We start from the raw sequence: 22,934 nt of genomic DNA, 5'->3' as shown, positions 1-22,934 counted from the left end.
TAAAATTACTACACAAAAATCTGAGAGTTTCTATGTACTAACAACAAACTATCAGACAGAGAAATGAAGAAAACAATACAATTTACAACCACAACATATAGAATCAAATACCTAGAAATAAACAAAGGAAGTGAAAGACTTGTACACTGAAAACCATAAGACATTGTTCAAAGAAATTTAAAAAGACACAAAGAAATGGAAAGACATTCTGTGTTCTTGGAATGAAAGAACTAACTTTGTTAAAATATCCATGTTTCCCTAAAGCAGTATACAGATTCAGTGCAACCCCTATCAACATCCCAATGGCATTTTTCACAGAAATAGAATGAAAAATATCCTAAAATTTGTAAGGAACCACAAAAGACCCTAAATAGTCAAATCAATCCTAAGGAAAAAAAAAAAAAAAGCCACACTCCACAATTTCAAATTGTTCTACAAAGCTATAGTACAAAACAGTATGGTATTGTCAAAAACACATATACACAGACCAATGGAACAGAAATGAGAGCCCAGAAATAAACCCACATATATATGGGCAACTAATTTATGACAAAGGTGCTAAGCATATACAATGTGTTGAGGTAACTGAACAGTCATATGCAAAAGAATGAAGGTAGATCACTATCTTACACCTTGCATAAAAATTAACCAAAATGGATTAAAGACTTAAATGTAAGACCTGAAACAATAAAAGAAAATACAGACACTAAGCTTCCAGACAGTGGACTCAGTGGTGTTTTGGCAAATTTGATTCCAAAAGCAAGGGAAACTAAAGCAGAAAATAAACAAATGGGACTACATCAAATAAAAGAACTTCTGCATAGCAAAGGAAATCATCAAAACAAAAAAGCAACCTACCACCCAGCTGGTATGTCTCAGTGGTTGAGCACTGACCCTTGAACCAAGAGGAGATAACTAGTTTGATTCTGGTCAGGGCACATGCCCAGGTTTCGGGCAGTGTCCCCAGTGGAGGGTGGGTGGGGGGGGGCGGGGAAGGAAGGAGGAGGAAGCAGATTGATGATGTTTCTCTCTCATCAATGTTTCTCTCTCATCAATGTTTCTATCTATCCCTTTCCCTTCCTCTCTCTCTAAAAAATCAATAAAAACATTTTTCTAAATTCAACCTATCAAATGGGAGATATTTGCAAATGATAGTTCCAATAAGGGGTTAATATCCAAACTATAGAAAGAACTCATACAACTCAAACATAAGGAAACAAATAATCTAATTTAAAAATGGTTAGAGAGTCGGAGAAACCAAGATGGCGGCATAGGTAAACACCTAGACTGCTGCATTGCACAACAATTTCAAAACTACAACTAGAAGACAGAACGAACACCATCCAGAAGCACAGGAAAGCTGGCTGAGTGAAAATTCTACAACTAGAAGGAGAGAGGGAGGCTCGCAGAGAATTGGAGGTACGGCAAAGGGGCTTTGTGCGCACAGAGAGGAAGGGCGGCTGAGAGCCTGGCTGACTTTCTCTGGCGGAAGGGGGAAGGAAGCCTCCGACCGCACTGAACCCCAGTTCTGACTGCAGTGAACCCCAGTTCCGGGCGAACCCCTGGGGACCCACGCTCTTACGGGGGGAGTCTGGATTCTCAGGCGGAGACTCAAGCTGGGAAAGGCAGAAGTCTGAAGGCGCACGCGGGCCAGTGCGCACAAAGGCTGCGGAGGTTGCCACAGGCTTTCCCTAGTGGAAGGGAGTCAGAGGATTCTGACTGCACTGAGCCCCAGTTCTGACTGCAGTGAACCCCAGTTCCAGGCGAGCCCCTGGGGACCCACGCTCTTGTGGGGGGAGTCTGGACTCTCAGGCGGAGACTCGAGCTGGGGAAGGCGGAGGACTGAAAGCGCACATGCGCCCAAGGGCAAGGCTGACAGGAAGCCAAGACTGAGACTCCACCACAACCAAGCTGAGCACAGAGGCTATTGCAATTTGGCAAGTCTAATCCTATAAGGCTGTCTCCAGCACCGAACTTCTCCCAGCATAGACACAGCTGATCCTTACAGCCAACTGGCCTGGAGGTCAATTCTTCCCAGTGATACCAACAACAATAAAGACTTAATTACAACAAGGCTGTACACACAGTCCACAAAGGGGTGCACCAAGAGTGTCCACCTCAGGTTAACTGGGGAAGCAGACCCACTGGGCCATATTGGAAACCTAGCACAAATATCTACCTTACCAACTCAGGGAATCAGTGAAAATGCGGGGTCAAAGAATCAGATCACAAACGAAAGAAATGGAGGAAAACAAACGACTGGATATAGAATTCAAAACCACGGTTATAAGGCTTTTTAAGAATATCCTAGAAAAGGCCGATAAATATAACGAGACCCTCGAAGATATGAAAAAGGACCAACTAGAAATTAAACATACACTGACTGAAATAAAAAATATTATACAGAGACCCAGAAACAGAATAGAGGAACACAAGAATCAAGTCAAAGAATTGAAATACAAAGAAGCAAAAAACACTCAACCGAAAAAGCAAAAAGCAAAAAAAAAAATCCAAAAAGTTGAAGATAATGTAAGAAGACTCTGGGACAACTTCAAGCGTACCAACATCAGAATTATGGGGGTGCCAGAAGAAGAGAGAGAGCAAGATACTGAAAACCTATTTGAAGAAATAATGACCGAAAACTTCCCCCACCTGGTGAAAGAAATAGACTTACAAGTCCAGGAAGCCCACAGAACCCCAAACAAAAGGAACCCAAAGAGGACCACACCAAGACACATCATAATTAAAATGCCAAGAGCAAAAGACAAAGAGAGAATATTAAAAGCAGCAAGAGAAAAACAGTTAGTTACCTACAAGGGAGCACCCATATGACTGTCAGCTGACTTCTCAACAGAAACTATGCAGGCCAGACGGGAGTGGCAAGAAATTTTCAATGTGATGAATAGCAAGAACCTACAACCAAGATTACTCTACCCAGCAAAGCTATCATTCAGAATTGAAGGTCAGATAAAGAGCTTCACAGATAAGAAAAAGCTGAAGGAGTTCATCACCACCAAACCAGTATTATATGAAATACTGAAAGGTATTCTTAAAGAAGAGGAAGAAGAAAAAAGTAAAGAGAAAAATTATGAACAACAAATACATATCTACCAACAAGTGAACCTAAAAATCAAGTGAATTAAAAACCTGAGGAACAGAATAATCTGGTGAATATAATAGAATCAGGGGCATAGAAAGGGAGTGGACTGATAATTCTCAGGGGGAAAGGGGTATGGGGGGTTCATGAAGAGAATGGACAAAATCATACACCTATGGATGAGGACAGTGGGGGGGAGGTAAGGGCAGAAGGTGGGGTGGGAAATGGGTGGAGGGGAGCTATGGGGGGAAAAAGGAGAAATAATTGTAATAATCTGAATAAAGATTTATTTAAAAAAAAATGGTTAGAGAGTCTGAATAGACTTTTTTTTTCCCCAAGAAGACATACAGATAGCCAAAGGCATATGAATAGATGTTCAACATCACTATGGGAAATGCAAATCAAAACCACAATGAAGGGGAGGCCAGGGGGAGGTCAATGGGGGAAAAAAAAAGGAGACATATGTACTACTATTTGTAATACTTTAAACAATAGAAAAAAAAGACATTAGGCAAAAAAAAACAAAACGAAACAAAAAAACCCACAATGAGGGAGATATCACCTCACACTTCTTAGAATGGCTATTACCAAAAAGACACAAAGTAACAAGTGTTGGAAAACATATGGAGAAAAGAGCATACTGTTGGTAAGATTATAAACTGGTGCAGCCGCTATGGACAACAGCATGGAGGTTCCTTTTAAAAATTTAAAAATAGAACTACCTTAAGATCCAGTAATTCCTCTTCTAAGTATTTATCTGAAGAATATGAAAAAACTAAATAAAAAAAACATACTAGTATATACTCCTATGTTCATTGCAGCATTATTTATAATAGCTAAGATATGGAAATGATCTAAGTGTCCATTGGTGGATGAATGGATAAAAATATAGTATAAATATATATAATGGAATACTACTCGGCAATAAAAAGATGAAATATTGTCATTTGCAACAATATGGCTGGATCTTGAAGATATTATGCTAAGTGAAAAAGTCAGATAGAAAAAGATAAAGACCATATGCTTTTACTCATATCTATAATAATAAAAGCATAATACGCTAATTGCTAGTAGACTGGACAACCTTCCAGACAAAGCCAGGGCTGTGAGGGCCGAGGTAGCCGTGGTTTGCCTTGGGCTGAGGCAAGGCGCCAGAGCTGTGAGGGCTGAGGCAAGCCACTGTGGCTGAGAGGGCCGAGCCCCTTGCACGAACTTCGTGCATCAGGCCTCTAGTCTTAAATATAAAAGAAAAAGTAACAAATGAACTAACAAAACAAAGCAAAAACAAACTCATAGATACTGTCAACAGAATGGTGGTTACCAGAGGGAAAAGAGGGTAGGAGAAGGAAGAATTGGCTAAATTGGTTAAAGGAAGTAAAATATATGATAACAGAAAGAAACAACTTTTAGTGGTGTGCACCCAATAAAGTATACAGATATCAAACTATAAAACAACTTAATATGCTATTATCATATGACCCAGCAACTGCACTTCTGGGAATTTATCCCAGGCAAATGATAACTTACTTTCACAGATAAATTTGTACATGAATGTTTATAGCAGCTCTAGTCTTAACAGCCAAAAACTGGTAAGTGACTCAGATGTCCTTCAGTGGGTTAGTGGTTAAAGAAACTGTGGTGTAGCTATGCTATGGAATAAAATCCAGTAATAAAAAGGAACAAGCTATCTACACCAATAAAAAAGAAAGGTGCAAATTGACTGTACCTTCACAACGCCCACCAGCCAATCAAGAGTGAGTATGCAAATTAACCCAACAAAGATGGTGGGTTAATTTGCATATACAGGCGCCAAGCGGCTGGGGGCGGGACACAGGCATTCCGCACCACCCCAGCCATTCCGGGCCTCTGGGCAGTGTGGGAAGGCGGAAAGGCAGCTCCGGGCTGGAGCGAAGGCAGGAAAGAGGCTCTGACCAGAGCAAAGGTGGTGCCAGGAGCCAGGGGAAGGAAGGCCCATTCTTGCACAAATCTTCGTGCATCGGGCCTCTAGTTGATATATAAAAAACTCTGGATGTACCTCCAAAGAACTATTACAGGCAAAAAAAGGACAATGCCAAAATGTTATATACTGATACTATTTATATAAACTGTTTACTAGAGGCCTGGTGCATAAAATTTGTGCACTGGGGGGGGGGCGCCCCCTCAGCCCAGCCTGCACCCTCTCCAATCCAGGACCCCTTGGGGGATGTCCGACTGCCGGTTTAGGCACGATCCCGGGGATCGGGCCTAAACCGGCAGTCGGACATCCCTCTCACAATCCTGGACCGCTGGCTCCTAATCGCTAACCTGCCTGCCTGCCTGGTCGCCCCTAACTGGCCCCCCCGCCGGCCTGATCGCCCCTCACTGCCTCTGCGTGCCAGCCTGATCGCCCCCAACTGCCCCCTCCCTGCTGGCCTGGTCACTCCTAACTGCCCCCCTGCTGGCCTGGTCGCCCCCAACTGCCCCCTCCCCTGCTGACCTGGTTGCCCCATGCAGCCTCCTATTCAGTCATTTGGTCGTCCCTCACTAACCTCCCTGCAGGCCTGGTCACCCCACACAGCCTGCTTGGTCAGTCGTTTGGTTGTCCCTCACTAACCCCCTTGCTGTCCTGGTCATAGGCAGCCATCTTTGTGAGGGCATGAGGGTCAATATGCATATTACCTTTTTATTATATAGGATTCTTGAAATGACAAAAAAAGAAAAAAGAAGTAGAGTACAGGTTAGAGATTTCCAGGATTAAAGGTGAGGGGATGTGTGCCACTCTAAAAGGGCAACATGAGGGATTCTTGTAATGATTAAAATGTTCTGTATGTTGATTATATCAATGTCAATACCCTGATTACATTATTGTATTTTAGTTTTGCAAGATGTTACCTTTGGAAGAAACTGGGTAAAGGATACATGAAATCTATCTGTATTATTTCTTACAATTGCAGTTGAATCTACAATAATCTCAAAATAAAAATTTAATTATATAATTAAAAATACATTAGATTTTCACAGGTTAATATAACATCCAGAACACTCTAGAAATCAAGTAAAAAATGGCAAACTATTAGGTTAAGCAATACAAACAGAAGAAAAATTGGGCTCATACTATTATCATAATTTAATGCAAAAGGCATTAAATAAAACAGCAAATATTTTATTAAAGGGTATATTTCACAATGGAGATATTTCAGTGCTTTTGCACAAATATCACTGTATTAAAATATAAAAGATAAATTAATAAAAAGAAAAATGAACAGAAACATAATTGTATGGAATGATATATCTGTTATTAACTCATCTGGCAAGCTGAAAGCAAGATATAGAATCATTGTATATAAAACTAGTAAGAGTTACAAATATATTATGACCTTTACTTATGCCAAATAAAAATATACTTTCTAGTGCTCCTTACCAGTATTATTAGAATACTTATAATAATTCATCATATATAGTAACAAAAAGAAAAATCTCAAATTCCAAAGAGTGTATATTAAAGAAAAACCTATTAAAGGCAAAAAATAAAATAAAATGATTAAGTATAAGCTCCATGAACTAGTTATTTTAGAACACCAATAAAATAGACAAACCTCTGGAACAGTTAAATAAAGAGAAAAGATAGAGAAGATATAAATATATAATGTTAAATAAAGATATATAGCCTTAGTTACAAAAGAGTTTTTATTATAAAAGGAATGTATAATTCTGTACTAATAAATGTGAAATACTGGGTGAAATCTGTAATTTCCTGTGAAAATATAAATTAGTAAAATTCATTTTAAAAAGGCAGTAATCCAAATTGATCAATTACCATAAAATTTTTGCTTCAAAAATATTTCCTCAAAAATATCATTCCCAGTCAAGAGTATTTTTCAAATCTTTAAATAACTTAGTACGTTATTTCAGATAGAAAAAAATGAAGATTAAAGTCACATTCAAAAACATGACATAGACTACATACACATGCACACACACATACAACACACACATGAGAAAATTACATATTGATTCTATTTAGAAATATAGGAGGCAAGCCCCAAAGAAAATCTTTGAAAAGTAACTATAGTAGTATCTTGCAGTAGTGTATTTTTTAAAGTATAACATGATTAAGTAGTTTATTCCAGAAATATAAATTGGCACAATCTCTTAAATATCTCTTCATAAGCATAGGTATCTCTCTATCCCACCTGATTTCAATAAGTTTATTGAAAATTACAAAATAAATATGAAAAATATATTTTTTCTAAATTAGTATTAAACAAAAATATATTGTAAGAAGAGTTCTGATTCAAAATAGCAAAACAAATAATATTCTAGGATAAAACCTTATAAGAAATGTGTTACCTATTCAAACTACAGCAAACACTACGAAATATTTCTGATCAAGGTAAATAATAAAAAACCTTAAGAGGTATATCCTAATATCAGAAAATTCAATACTCAAAATATATCACACTTTCCCCAAAATATAAATGCAATGTAGAACAATCAGAATCCCAATTGGAATTTTTTATTTTAAATATATTTGTATTGATTTCAGAGAGGAAGGGAGAGGGAGAAAGATAGAAATAGAAATATGAATGATGAGAGAGAATCATAGATCGACTGCCTCCTATACACCACCTACTGGGGATTGAGTCCACAAACTGGGCATGTGCCCTGACCACGAATCAAACTATGACCTCCTGGTTCATAGGTCGATGCTCAACCACTGAACTATGCTGGCCGGGCTCCAATTGGATTTTTTTATGAAACTTGAGAAAAAGAAGACTAAAGTTTATCTGGAAATATAAACCTAAAACTAAACAAGAAATTTTGAAAAGGGAAATATAAGGGGTGGAAGAAATAGGAAATATTAAAAAATATTATAAAATAATCAATTTTAATTGCTATACTAATACTAGAGGCCCAGTGCATGAAATTCATGCACGGATATGGTCCCTAAGCCTGGCCTGTGATCAGGGCCATCTTCCTCAGCTGCCAGCAGCTGGCCCTACCCCCCGCCACCACCCACCCCCAGTTCCCCATTCCCCATCAGGGGACAGAAGCCTGTCGGCCGGGAGGAGAGACCAAGAGATTGGCTGGTAGGCCCCGTTCGGGCGATGCCTGCGGGCTGGGGGCAGCTCCTGCATTAAGCATCTGCCTCCTGGTGGTCAGTGCACGTCATAACTACCAGTCATTCCACTGTCTGGTCGATTTGCATATTACGCTTTTATATATATAGATAGGATGACATAGATTAATGTAATAAAATAAAATGTTGAAAAGCAGATTAAATAAACAAAATAATTGAATGTATGATTAAAAGCAGCAATCAGCCCAGCCAGTATAGTTCAGTCGTTGAGCATTGACTTAGGAACTAAGAGGTCATGGTTCGATTTCTGGTCAGGGCACATGCCTAGGTTGCAGGCTCAATCCCCAGTAGGGGGTGCACAGAAGGCCGCTGATTGATGATGTTTCTATCTCTCTATTCCTCTCCCTTCCTCTCTCTCTAAAAATCAATAAAAACATGTTTTTTAAAAAAAGAATGGACTTCATAAACACAATTTTTAAAAAGGCAACAATAAAATCAATGAGAGAAAATATTACTCCATAGATAGTACGGGAACAAGTGACTGATCATTTAATAATATTAGATCCCTACTCATATAAGATTAAAGAAGCTTAAAGTCTTTTACATAACATAGTGGATGAAGATCTACAATAGTTTTTTATACATAACATAATAAACAAAGTGTTAATATTGTTGCTATATAAAACACTCTTATAAACAATAAGAAAAAAAGCTAAACATCCCAAAATAAAATGCTCAACAAACATCTAATTCACTATAGAAAAAATGCAAATGACCAGTACCTATTTTTATGAGCAAAATTTACTACTAACAATGAAATACAAACGAAAACAACTTTAAGTTGCCACCTCTTGCCAATTATATAGTCAAACATTTTTTAAATGATGGCAATTTATAGGGTTTTTCAAAGGTAAAAGGAAACAAGTATCCCTTATAAGCTTCTTTCCTGGCCCAATTTTACTGAGGATATAATTGACAAATAAATATAAATATAGACTTCTAAAAAGAAATATAAACTTCTATGACTTTTCAGTGAAACAATTTGATTACATATATCAAACACTTAAAAAAAAATAAGCTTCCTCTTTAGCTATAAACCTGTTCTCCTAGGAATTTATCCTAAGGAAAAGTTCTAACTACATTAAGATATACAAAGATATTGTTATTGTAGATAAAAAGACGACAACTTCAGTTAAAGACTGACCTTTGTTAAGGAAAAACACTGACCTAAGGCATGACTACAGAGAAATATGAAAAATCTAGGGAAAGAAATAAGTCATGAAAAAAAGGAAGAACAGCACGTGAGAACTAACATGGGCAGAAAGAGAGAAAAAAAATCTCAAAAATTTCTTGTAGTGTGAAGTTACAAGAAGAAAGTGGTTTGTTTCAGCAAACTACTACCATTCCTTTAAAAGTAATCCTTTCATATGGTTCTTAACTTTTTCTGGGTCTGACTTATTTCACTTAGCATGATATTCTCAAGATCTATCCATGTTGTCATAAGTGGTAGTATTTCATCTTTTCTTATGGCTGAGTAGCAGTCCATTGTATATAAAACTGAAAACAACAAATGAACAAACAAAAAAATAAAAAACTCATAGACACAGACAACAGTATAGTGGTTACCAGAGGGAAGGGGCGTGGGGGGTAGTAAAGGGTAAATGGGGTCAAATATATGGTGACAGAAGAAGATTTGACTTTGGGGGGTGAGTACACAATGCAATATACAGATGATGAATGTATCATAGAATTGTACATTTAAAGCCAAATAATCTTATTAATTATGGTAACCCCAATAAATTTGACTTTACATTACTCAGACTAATACTTACACAACAGAGTTTCCTATAGGATTTTTTAAAATTAGTTTTATTTTTGAAAATTGTTTTATTTCCACAGCAAATGAAATTTTGTATATTCACACAAAAATTCTAAATTGATATGCTGGGTTGAACTCAGAAAAACAAAAATTACACCAAATCTTCTCTTTACCTGCTAGAGTTAAAAATGGCTGCCTGCTAGGGAATATTATGTGAAAGAAATAAAATCTGTATATTTTCTCAAAATGGAGGAGGAAACAATGTGAATTATAACTAACTGGAGATACGGTACAAATAAAACTAGCACAAAAGTTGTTATACTTACTATATTTGTTTTCAAGTATACTATTTCAAGTATAAAATTTTACTAAACAATAGATGTTGTATATTACATATTACATATAATTATATAACAATTTCAAATCATTTTGAATAGAAACTATATAACAAATTCAAATCAACGAACATGAATTGTTGGCTGTTGATCAACAAGAAAAATTTCTCTTATGGAGGTATTAAAGCAGGCCTGCTTAGCAACATATTCTAGCAACTTCAGCTGCTTTAGAAGTAGCTAAGAGAGAAAAAAGTAGCCTCTAGCAGCTATTAGCTAGAGCTTGCATGGAACTAATAGCTAGGGCCCAGGGGTGGGCAAACTTTTTGACTCGAGGGCCACAATGGGTTCTTAAACTGGACCGGAGGGCCGGAACAAAAGCATGGATGGAGTGTTTGTGTGAACTAATATAAATTCAAAGTAAACATCATTACATAAAAGGGTACCGTCTTTTTTTTTTATTTCAATTGTTTTATTCATTTCAAACATTTTAACAAGAAGAATGTAAACACTAATTATTATAATTGGAAACTTCAAAAAATGGAGGAATCATAGCACAATAACATACCTTATATTGAAGATGGCAAAGGCAAAATAAAATTGCCTAACAAAGGAAAGGTACAAAAGCCTTTCAAATTAAACTTAAATATAATAAAATAATTTAAAACTAAAACAAGTAGAAAAGAACAAAATGTGTAAACAGTAAATTAAACATTTTCTTTAGTGCAACTTCCAAATTATGCCCGGGACGTAGATGTAGATGGCAATGTAGACTGGGTTGAAAGGGTTTTGGTCTTTAAAACATCAACTTCAGTGGGAACAGTGTTGTTTGTCTCCTTTTTAGCTAATGCTCTGATACTGTGCTCTCCAGGGGCGTGTCTCCCTACATCACCAGGATAACGTGTCTATGCATTCCCAGGGTGATGTCGGGGGACGCGTCCGCGGGCATTACAAGAAGCCTCTGGAAGATTGAGAGGTTGTTCCTTCTACTGAATGGGCGGATATAAATCTGCCCACTCAGAAGAAGGAGCTGCGGCCATATTTCCCGACGTTGCCATGTTAACACTGCTGCTGGTGAAGGAGCAGAGGGGAGAGCAAGAGAACCCTCTGCTCTTTCGGCTCCGCAGGCCGGATAGAACAGCCGAACGGGCCGGATCCGGCCCGCGGGCCGTAGTTTGCCCACGGCTGAATAGTGCTCTCCTATGGAACATGAACAATTTCACAGAAAACCATCAAACAAGGCCCCTCTGACCATGTTGAAGCAAGACAAAAACAAAACCACTACAGGATCATGTCTGGGTACTGATAAATGTAAGAACATTGTGTAAACTACACTAATGATTAAATGTGTTCCCCTAATCCAACTAACATAACTGCTACTTCTTTAATAATTATAGCTTTAGCCCATGCTGTTCCTCTTGCCTCCTAGATAAATATTCTTCGGTTACAAAATGATAGAACTATCCCCTACTTTCTGACAACACTCAACTATGCTTCTTTGAACTTTCTTAAAATCACCAAATACAGGCCCAAGTCTTGTAACAACCCCCTTCCTAACACCCTCTTACTGAGCTGTATCATGGTTCCTTATGGTGTGCAATCTCCCTTGATGTAATAAACCCAACTTTGTCTGACTACAGATTTGCAGTAGTTGGTTGATGGGCACAGGCACTGCATTTCCTTTTAAATATTCCAAAATCCACCCTACACATTATTTTGACCAGTCTTTTTAGCCTGATAATTAAATCACTATGATGTTGGCATAAGAATAGGCAGAAAGATGGAAGAACATTGTTAACCCAGATACAAGTGCTAGTGCATAACAAAAGTTATTATATGATAAAGGAGTATCATAACCACTGGAAAAAGAATTAGTTAATAAATGGCATGATAAAATTGATTTGGCAACTTGAAAAAATTATTTTAGAGTTACACTGTATACCAAAACAAATTCTGTTTGAATTTTTTTTAAAAAGTTAAAATATAAAAGATCAAAGAACCAAATATAAAAGTAAATAGAAATGAATATTTAATCAAAACTTTAAATTTTAGAGACATTTCCTTACTTAGGAGATAAAAAGAAAGGGATCAAAGACTTAACTATATAAAAAACAAACAAACCCCTAATTGTCACTCTAACCAAATCTTTAATAAAGATCAGTATTTTGACAATTATGTGGGAGCAAAAAACTCAATATTGTCTCATGGGGAAAAACTCAACTTAAAAGCTTCTACCAGTACTTGAACTTTTTAATGGATACAAAGTTATTGCTATTAAACTAATATGTAAATGGTTTATAGACTATAATGTGGGAAACCAATACAATCATCTTATCATTAAAAATAAACTATGGAACTTAACCCTATGATTTTCCCCCCCACAGGCACATCTTCAAATGAAGGCAGAAAAATGTACTACACTTCAAAAAATGGGAATTTGGTTTAATAACTTAAAATAATCCTACAGATAAATTTGAAAGTTATGTAAGATTTTAAATTAGTTCTATACTGAGACATACACAAGTATGGCAGCACTGTTTGTTTTTAAGAACACAAGAACTGCCATACTAAATAGAACAACATCCCAATTTTACTGACAATATACTTGCACCAAAGACTTTTCATGAGAAAATGTGATTGTTCTTTATGGTAACTTAAAAAAGTAATAAATATACTTCCTTAATAATCCCTTACTCAAGCCTGTCCCTAGACTTTAGATAAGCAAAGTCTATAATCCCTTACTCAAGCCTGTCCCTAGACTTTAGATAAGCAAAGTAGAAAGCCTAGAGTAGGCTTTGGTTCCTGGTTCTTAAAATTTTTTAAATTTTAATTCTACTTGGTTTTTAAATTTTTCTGGTTTGCAGCCATTACTTTTCTTAAAGTTGCCCTTCCTCTATTGTTCATTTTAGTAACAGGAGCACAAAGTCCTTGTCAGATATTTTATCCATAAGTTATCCATAAGTATCAACTGTACTACCTTTTACTTTACCAGTTTAGAAGTATAGAATGAGACAAGTACACCCATCTCAGGGAACCTTGTATAGTTCTTTTAATGAATGAAAATTGGGAAAATTAGGAATTGTGTTAATAGTCTTGTGCCAATCTCATTTATAGACCCTCCCAAGTACAATGATGTAAAATTACAAGAATGTGAATAGAAAACCTGAAGAGATGATAGTCAAGGATATCTAGGTACTTAATCTCCATTCATCATTCAGGGTCCTGGAAAACCCAACTCTTCAGAGTCTACACCTGCTTCTGATTTTATACATCTTTATCTGACAATATCTGATACTATGTGTAGTATGAGGATCATTACAAATTTATTTCCCTGAAGAAGTTATACTACTTATCTACATGTTGTTTCTGACCAACATTTATCAAAAATAAAAATAAAAATAAAAACACCACAAAACAGTTTAAAAGTGTTGATGAATAAAAAAAAGAGAGAGAGAAGAGAAAAGAGATATGTGTTGATGAATAATGAATTGCCTAATTTAAGTTTGTTCAAAACTTTCGGGATTATGCCATGTGGTTCTGGTGATACATTTAGTCTTGTCTATTTTGTTAATTAGGGCTAGAATATCCCTAGAATATCCCATGTGTTTGTCACTGTCTATCTAATACTTCTGAATTGTTCCCCTAAAAAGATAATTGGAAAACAAGAATGTTTCTAATTATCTTCCTCAGTAAAAACTAAAGTAAATGTAAATGAATCTTTCTATAATCTCCTTTTCCATATCTTTTTGAAAATTATATACCACGTTCCTAAAGTGTTGACACTCTTTCACTGAATGTTTTCTTGTTTTTATGTAATATAAAATTTATTTAATAAAAACATTTTTCATCTTGGCCAGTATGGCTCAGTTGGTTGGAGCGTCATCCCATACATCAAAAGGTTGTGTGTTCACCGAAACCGGTTTGGCTCAGTGGATAGAGCGTCGGCCTGCGGACTGAAGGGTCCCAGGTTCGATTCCAGTCAAGGGCATGTACCTTGGTTGCGGGCACATCCCCAGTGGGAGGTGTACAGGAGGCAGCTGATTGATGTTTCTCTCTCATCGATGTTTCTAGCTCTCTATCCCTCTCCCTTCCTCTCTGTAAAATATCAATAAAATATATATATATTTTAAAAAAAAAAAAAAAAAAAAAAAGGCTGTGTGTTCGATTTCAAGTTATGGCACATACCTAGGTTTCGGGTTTGATCCCCAGCCCATGCAGGAGGCAACCAATCAATGTTTCTCTTCACATCAGTATTTCTCTCTCTCTCCCCAACCCAACCCCTCTCTCTAAAAATCAATGAACATGACCTCAGATAAGGATTAAAAATATCTAGTTTGCTCTTAACATATTACTCTATCACAGCAATTTTCAACCTTGTTCATCTCATGGCATACATAAACTACTAAAATTCTGTGGCACACCAAGAAATATATATTTTTTGCCAATCTCACAATCTCAATTATACCTATCAAAATAGGTATAATATTGATTAATTCACATCAGACAGCTACTGTTGTCATTTTTTTATTTGACAATCTAAGGGTGATTGTCAAATGAAAAAAATTTGAGGTCAGTGCTCCTGACTAAATAGTCAGGTATTACATATTTTAAAAATTCTTATGGCATGCCAGTTGAAAATCACTGCTCTATCAGTTTCCTTGCTCTCATTTATTCATTCTTCATTCATTCATTCATTCATTCAACAAATATGTGACTGTCTTCTATGTGGCAGGCACTGCTCTATGAATTGGTAAGACAGTTATGAACACAATAAAGCCCTGCCCTCATAGAGTTATCCTATATAATAAAAGGCTAATATGCAAATCTACCGAATGGCGGAATGACCAGTCGCTACGACATGTAGTGACCACCAGGAGGCAGATGCTCAATGCAGGAGCTGCCCACTGGTGGTCAGTGCGCTCTCACAGGGGGAGCGCTGCTCAGCCAGAAGCCAGGCTCACAGCTGGCGAGCCCAGTGGTGGTGGTGGGAGCCTCTTCCCCCTCCACAGCAGCACTAAGGACATCTCCCGAGGGCTCCTGGACTGTGAGAGGGCACAGGCTGCACTGAGGAACCCTCCCCCCACCCCAGTGCATGAATTTTGTGCACCGGGCCTCTAGTATTATAATAAAAGCAGCAAATAAATACATAATTTAATAACAGGTAGCTGTAAGTGTTATCAAGAAAAAGTAATCAGGAGAATAAAGTGAGTGAACAGTGATCAATGAAAATCTCTCTGAGAAGTTAACAGCTGAACTAAGTACCGAGGATACAAAGGCGACAAGTAATATAATCATTTGAGGGGGAGGGAGGAAGTGTTCCATGTAAAGAAAACAGCTAATGCAAAAAACTTTAGGCAGGAATCATATCTGAAAAGTAATAATGTAGTTGGCGAAGTAAGTAACAGAAAGAATTGAAAATAATGTTTTGTTAGTAGCCAGATCACAGAACTTTATAAGGCATAGGACTCACGGTTTTATTTTGAAGAAAAATGAAAAACCACAAAAGTTCTGGCAAAAATTGCATGATATGATTTAAAGTTTAAAAAGGTTCTTCCTCAGAGAGCAGTGATTTTTTTTTCTCTCTATTATTAGATGAGATAGTAGTGTAACCTGAGTTAAAGCAGGGAAAATACTTAGAGCAGTAGTCTGGTAAGAGATGTGGTGGAAATGAAGATGTATAGTTGTACTTAGATGTATTTTGAAGGAAGAGTCAACAAAATAGTCTTTATCTTCTCAAAGTTTCTGTTTACTGAGGAATGTACCATGTTGCCTTTGTATTTATATTTTTTAAATATGTTTTTATTGATTTCATAAAGAGAAAGGGAAAGGGAGAGAGAGAGAAATATTAATGATAAGAATTTCCATCAACTGCCTTCTGCACACCCCCTACTGGGGATCAAGCCCACAATCCGGGCATGTGCCCTGACCAGGAATCAAACTTTGACCTCCTGGTTCAGAGGTCGACACTCAACCACTGACCCATACCCGCCAGGTACCACACTGTCTTTTTTAAACAAGAAAGATGAAACAGAAAAAGTACTGGATTTGAGAATCAAAGAATAGTATGTTAAACTTAGCTATGTCTCTTACCAACTTAGAGAGCTAAGGATACCACTTAAATTCTCTGGCCTCAGATGTCTTATCAATAAAATAAAAATATTAACACTTTTCTTGCCTTTCTTATCAGACTGTTAGGAAGGTCAAATGGGATATCTTACAGATTAAGCTCTGTAATTTATCCATTCTCTTTGTAAAACACAGATTGATATATTGAATGCTTGAAACTAGTCACAGCTACAATACTCACACTCTCCTGCTCCCAGCCTAATTAGGTATTGGTCAGTTAACTATAGGGATGAATAGAGATAGAGACAGAGACAGAAACAGAGATAGAGATATTTGATCCTCTAAGGCAGTGGTTCTCAACCTTTCTAACGCCGCGACCCTTTAATACAGTTTTTCATGTTGTGGTGACCCCAACCATAAAATTATTTTTGTTGCTACTTCATAACTGTAATTTTGCTACTGTTATGAATCGTAATGTAAATATCTGTTTTCCGATGGTCTTAGGCTCTACAGCAGCGGTTCTCAACCTGTGGGTCGCGACTCACAGGTTGAGAACCGCTAGCAGGATCGCCTAAGACCATCGGAAAACAGATATTTACATTACGATTCATAACAGTAGCAAAATTACAGTTATGAAGTAGCAACAAAAATAATTTTATGGTTGGGGTCACCACAACATGAAAAACTGTATTAAAGGGTCGCGGCGTTAGAAAGGTTGAGAACCACTGCTCTAAGGGGTGGAGCTAGAAATCTTTCTTTTAGACAGTCAAGAACCACTGGCCTGTTAGGTAATGAGCACCCTAATGATGATAAGGAAACAAAATATTATTTGCCTCCCTAAGAGTTTTTAGTATAATGACAGTAACAAATAAAATTTTGAATCATAACAAGGTGCTAAATTCACTCTACAGGTATATGCAGAAGGATAACTGAAGGGAAAAAACTAACTCTCTCCAGGAAAGTAGTTGTCTGAACTGGTTTCATGGAAATGGTGTTTGAACCATGAAGTAAAGGGTAACTGGGAATTCTCAATTATACTCAAGCTGGAAGAGATATTCTAGTCAGAAGCAAAAGATTGAGAAAAGGCATTGAGATATGATGGTGCTTTCAGGGAATGCAATATGCTTAGGGAATCAAAGAAATGAGGATGGAAAGGTAAACACGAGCCCCTTCCAATGAGAACTACATACAGATAAGTAATCTGAAGTTTATTGTATAAAGCAATAGCTTCAAATTGTGTTTCATAGAATTAAAATTCGTAAAAGGCAGTTCATGTGTTTCACAAATATCTGAACATCATGGGCATTTAAATGCATACATATCGATTTTAGTAAACCAATGCATTAACCTGTTTGTTTTTCTGATCTTGAACGAAAATTTCTTCTACCATTTTTTTTTGTTTTTTAACATCTTATAGATGTGACAGTAGCAGTAGCTTTATATTTTTACTTTTTTAAGGTTAATAAATGTCCTTCTATCTGCGTATGGATAATATTACACAAGAACCAATAATAATAATAATATAACATAGATTATATAATTTATTATTATTTACTTTTAAATATGTGCCAAGTAACTACCATATTTATTTAATAAATGTTATTTACTGGGGTTTCACATAAGACTTATCACTGCTCTAGGGAAACCAACACAATTTTTATTAGGGAAATGACATAATTAACATTATAATTCAGAAATAACCTCTACAATAACAAAATGAACTAGAATAGGGTAAAACAAGAGGTGAGAAGATCAGTTAGAAAGTAATTTCAAGAAACCAAGCAAGAAAAATGATGGGATGACAAGTACTAGAGATGGTGAAACAGAATAGATAGGATTTAACAACTAATCAGATAACAGAGAAAATGGTTTGCAAAAAAGCAGATTTATACTTTAATTTTGACCTCGTTGAAAAGGTAGAAGTACCCAGAAAGTGCCAACTGTTTAGTACGCAGAATAGAATGTTCTTTGCACATTTAATCTGTGAGTCCAAAAGAAGTCCCCATTTTAGTAACCATTCTAATTCTGGAATTTCCTTAATCCGTTTTTATATATATTTATTATAGTCCAGGTAACCTAAAGCACAATCATATAACAAGGTTTTATAATTAACTACATTCCTATCAAAAGATGTCATAGTACTTTCGCCAGTCAGTAAGATTTCAATACTATTAGTGTTAGCTTACATAGCTATCGATCCTTTATAATTTCTTTTAAAATTGTTATCTAATATTATATCCCACTGGTGATAGTCATTCCACTAAGAAGATGACTAAAACGTTAACAATATTATAAATATACAGTGCATCACCTTTTCCAATTTATACATTGCCTTCACCTAATTGTCTCCTTTTATCTTCCTTATAACCTTCTTAGGAGAGAAGAGCAGAAGTACTTATTACCATACTACAGGTGAGAAAATCAAGGCTCAAGGCAGATAAATGTCTTCCGCAAGATTATACAGCTGGGCCCTAGCTGGTTTGGCTCAGTGGATAGAGCGTCAGCCTGGGGACTGTAAAGGTTCCATTCCGGACAAGGGCACATGCCTGGGTTGAGGGCTCAATCCCCAGTAGGGGGTGTGCAGGAGGCAACCAATCAATGATTCTCTCTCATCATTGATATTTCTCTCTCTCTCTCTCTCTCCCTTCCTCTCTGAAATCAATAAAAATTACATTAAAAAAATTATATGGCTGGCAAGTGGCAGAGCTTTACATGAAACACAAATGTTCTGATTCCAAGGCCAGTGCTCTTTGTACCACACCATGACTATCTCTTGTCTGAATAGGAAGATGTCTATAATCCTATTTTCCTCTTTTGCATTCACTCATTTCCCCAGAATATTTTTAAAACCTTCTCTTCAAGCTTTATAACTTCAACAACCCAATTCCATTTGGTTTTAGAAGTCTACCTTTTCTATGCCAATTTTTCATCTACTAAAATCTTCCTCCATCACTACCACATTCATGAACTGAGAGAATTTGGATTTTTTTTCATAATCTTGAAATGGAAATAGTAGTACATAAAAAATAGAGAAGCAGGGCATAATTCCTTTGGCTAGTAGTCCAAATTTGGCCTCCAGGACTCTTTTACATATTTACCTCATGACCACTATTTACCCCCTCCCTAATCTAAGCAAATATGTATTATTTCAAATTGAGAACAAAATTATATAAAATTTTGTATACAAAGTATACAAAATTTTGTACACAGGGTAGGCTATAATTAAATCAGTTTATTTAATCTAGTTATAAATACCCTACCTTTTATGTAAACTAATTTACAACATTTTAATAACTATAGAATTAATGTTTTATAATAATGCTACTGGGAATAGAGACTAACACAATAATTGAAATTTATCTCATTATACATAATTTGTTTCCTACAAAACTAATTTTAATAATTTTAAAAGGTTTTGTGAAAGTACAAAAAAAATTTAATACTTAATTTCTGTGACTTCAAAAATTTGCTGTTTCTGCCCTGGCCAGGTGGTTCCATGGGTTGAAGCATTGTCCTGCACACTAAAAGGTAGCGGGTTTGATTTCCAGTCAGTGCCTGTACAGAAGACAACTAATCGATGTTTCTCTCACACATCAATGTTTCTCTCTCTCCCACTCTCTCTCCACCTCTCTCTAAAATCAATAAAACAAAAACAAAGTGTATCTTTGGGTGAGGATTTTAAAAAATTTACTGTTTCTTCTTATGTATTCAAACACATTTATAAAACTATATTTATCTAAATCATGTAAGTAATGTAATAGCTTTTTTTAATTACACATGCCAGGTCCTAGGACACCCCAAAAAAAGGAAAATAAAAATTATGTCACTTTGTTTCAGAAAATGTAACAATACCTCTCTATATTAACAATGCTTGTTTTGTAAGTTCTCATCTCTCCCCATCAGAAACTCTCTTGTGATGGTTCATTAGAAGTTCAACATTAAAGTATATTTACCAAAAAATATTTCCCCACTAAACCAGAACATAGGCTACTTTTGAGTTCAAAGTATTATAAGTTCCTACAGTTATTGAGCCCATGGCATTTGTTTATTTGTTTAGTTTAAGACTCTGAGGTGTTTTTATTCAGAATTTAAACAATGAATTTAAAACAATGCCATTAGATTTTTTAAATAGAATATTCATCTAGCTATTATCTACTTAGCTCTAACAACATCTTAATAGCATTAATCATTTTACTGAACAGTGAAATAAAATAACAATTAGTTTATCTGAATAACATCACAGGACTATCCAGAATAACGATTTTATCCTTCAATTTACAACTTCCACATAAATATTACGTTAAAAACGTTCTCCACTAGTGGGCCTTAACATTATCTTGCAAATTCTACTTTTTATGTTTGCTTATTTCCCCCTTAAACTACCATTTTTTTAAGTTGATTCCTGGAATACCTTTATTAAATCAAACTGACCTATTCACAGAGTTCTCTGTACCAGACTGACGCTGGCATCTCAACAATGTCCGCGTGTGTGTGTGTGTGTGTGTGTGTGTGTCACTGCCTTCCTCATACAGTAAAATAAAGAAATAACAGGCTTTAAGCCAATTCAAAACTTACCTTGCAAATCTGGAAATATTCTGAGGTCAGGGATTCCTGAATCTCTTCTCTGAGAAGCCCTGCGGGCCCTCCTGAGTGCGGGGCGCCGCTTCCAGCCCCACCGCCACTGTTACTGCCGCCGCTGCTACCACTGCCAGGGGAGGAGGCAGTTAAGCCATCCAAAACTTTTCGGAAATTAAACTTCTTCATTTTAAAAAACTGTTGAGAAATTCAAAGGAAAAGGGTGACTTAACTCATGGAATTATACCCAGGTAAAAGCGTTTAGCTTTTCATTAGTCAAGGCAGCAGCTGGTACCCATTTTACTATAATTGGCCATAAAGGACTTAAAAAAAAAAAAGTCAGGCTACATATTGCCAAATTTTAATTCTAAAAAGCCTATCTTTCAAAATAAAAACCACAACTCCAAAAGCAACAGCATATCCTCCTCATACATGAAATTTTCAAGGGCTTTATTCCCAGCTGTGGCTATGCTTTATCAGCACTGGGGTAAAAATAAAAGGCAGTGTCATCATCGTCATTAGCATTATATCATCATTATTATACAATCAAACCGGAGTCCAACAGACCAAGTCTCTGTCTCTCTCTTAAGGGCGGGCTTTCCAACTAAGGGTTCAGCTCAGAATATTTCATGTTCAGAAAAATGATGTTGAGGGGGGGAGGGAGGAGGTAGAGGAAGCCGGTACACCACCTTCTGGATCGTCTTCAATGCTCCCCCTTTTTAATAGGAAATGGGGTGGGGGTGCTTTTTCCATTCCCCACCCCAAACACCCCGGACCCCAAACCATCTGCGGGCGACCTACAGCAACAGCTAACGGGAGGGGCGAGCGACGGCGCCAGCTGCCCCCGCTTCTCCCTCCGCTACCCCCCTTCCCTCCCCGCGTTTGGGCACCCCTCCCTCCTCTCCCCGTTCCACCCCCCTCGTGCCCCGCTCTGCCCGCAGCCGCCACCGCGCTTGCCCGCCAGTCCGCTCTCCCCGCAGCACAGCGGCGGCTCTTGAGGGACGTGAAGCAGCGGCGGCGACGGCTGCGGCCCGAGTCCCGCCTCTGCCAGCTGGGCGCGCAAAGCCGCGACTCCCGCCGTCCCTCCCGGGGCCGAGCGCCTGAGCTCCGGACTCTCGCCCGCGGACGCGCGAACACAGACCCCGTCGCGCAGACATTCTCGCGCGGGCACCCACGCTCACAGACGCACACACAGGTGTGAGGGAGCCACGCTGGACGGCGGCGTCCGCGTCCCAGAGGGATGACTATCTGACTCCCGACTTAAGCACCTTCCTCAGCCGCTACTAGCTGCCTGCCAGCCTGGAGGCTCAGGGCGCGGAGGGAGGCGGGCTCGCAGGCTTCGGCCCGGCTCCGGCCGCGTCTCCAGTCCCTGCGGTCGCGGCGCCCGGCGCTCTCCGAGGTCCTAACGGAGCGAGCGAGCTCCACTGCAGGCTCCGCCCTCCCGCCGTGGGAGGCAGGCCCCGCCCCCAACCCGCCCCCTCGCTCGCCCCGCCCTCTCCTGCCGGGCCGCGCGGGCCTGAGGAAAGGGGCGGAGAGCGCCGGACATCAAAGGGCGGGAGTAGCTTCCGCTCCCATCCTAGGTTCGAAGAGGCCAAGTGCCAAAGCACAGAAGAAATTTGAGGGTTGGACGAAGGAAAAGCCAATGAAAGGGGGAGGAGAGAATTTGGAAAGGTAGGTGAAGTATTTGATTGACAGCGGTATTGGCCAGTATGCTGGGCGGCCGTGCTTTAGGGGTTGTAATTGGCGCTACCTGTTGAAGGACGCAAGTGTGAGTCAATAGAATGCCTGGAAGCGTGCGAACTTGGGCTCACTGAGCCCGAGCCTTTCGGAAGGTGTTCCCTAGGTCTGGCTCTGGACAATATTGTGAATTTGACAAGTGTTTTTGCAGTTTATCACCTCTTTGAGGCTCATCCCGCTCTCCAGGTTCATCTATTGGCTTCCCTCGCTGCCCTGCTACTTGTGTAGTCGTGTAACGGGTCTGCCGGA

At 38.0% G+C, this 22,934-nt stretch overlaps 1 protein-coding gene across 1 annotated transcript in view; it reads right to left on the bottom strand.

Moving 5' to 3' along the window:
- The window catches only part of STXBP5L (syntaxin binding protein 5L), a 228,629-nt gene extending 206,246 nt beyond the window's left edge, over nt 1-22,383 (bottom strand). The window contains 2 exon segments of the mRNA XM_080656813.1: nt 20,949-21,146; nt 22,217-22,383. Coding sequence (XP_080512939.1) covers nt 20,949-21,137 — 189 coding nt within the window. The 5' untranslated portion in view covers nt 21,138-21,146; nt 22,217-22,383.
- Between the last annotated feature and the right edge of the window lie 551 nt (nt 22,384-22,934).

This window comes from Plecotus auritus, assembly GCF_963455305.1.
Source record: "Plecotus auritus genome assembly, chromosome: 2".
Lineage (NCBI taxonomy): Eukaryota > Metazoa > Chordata > Mammalia > Chiroptera > Vespertilionidae > Plecotus > Plecotus auritus.
Note: the sequence above shows the minus strand (reverse complement) of the source record. Positions and strands in the feature narration are given on the sequence as shown.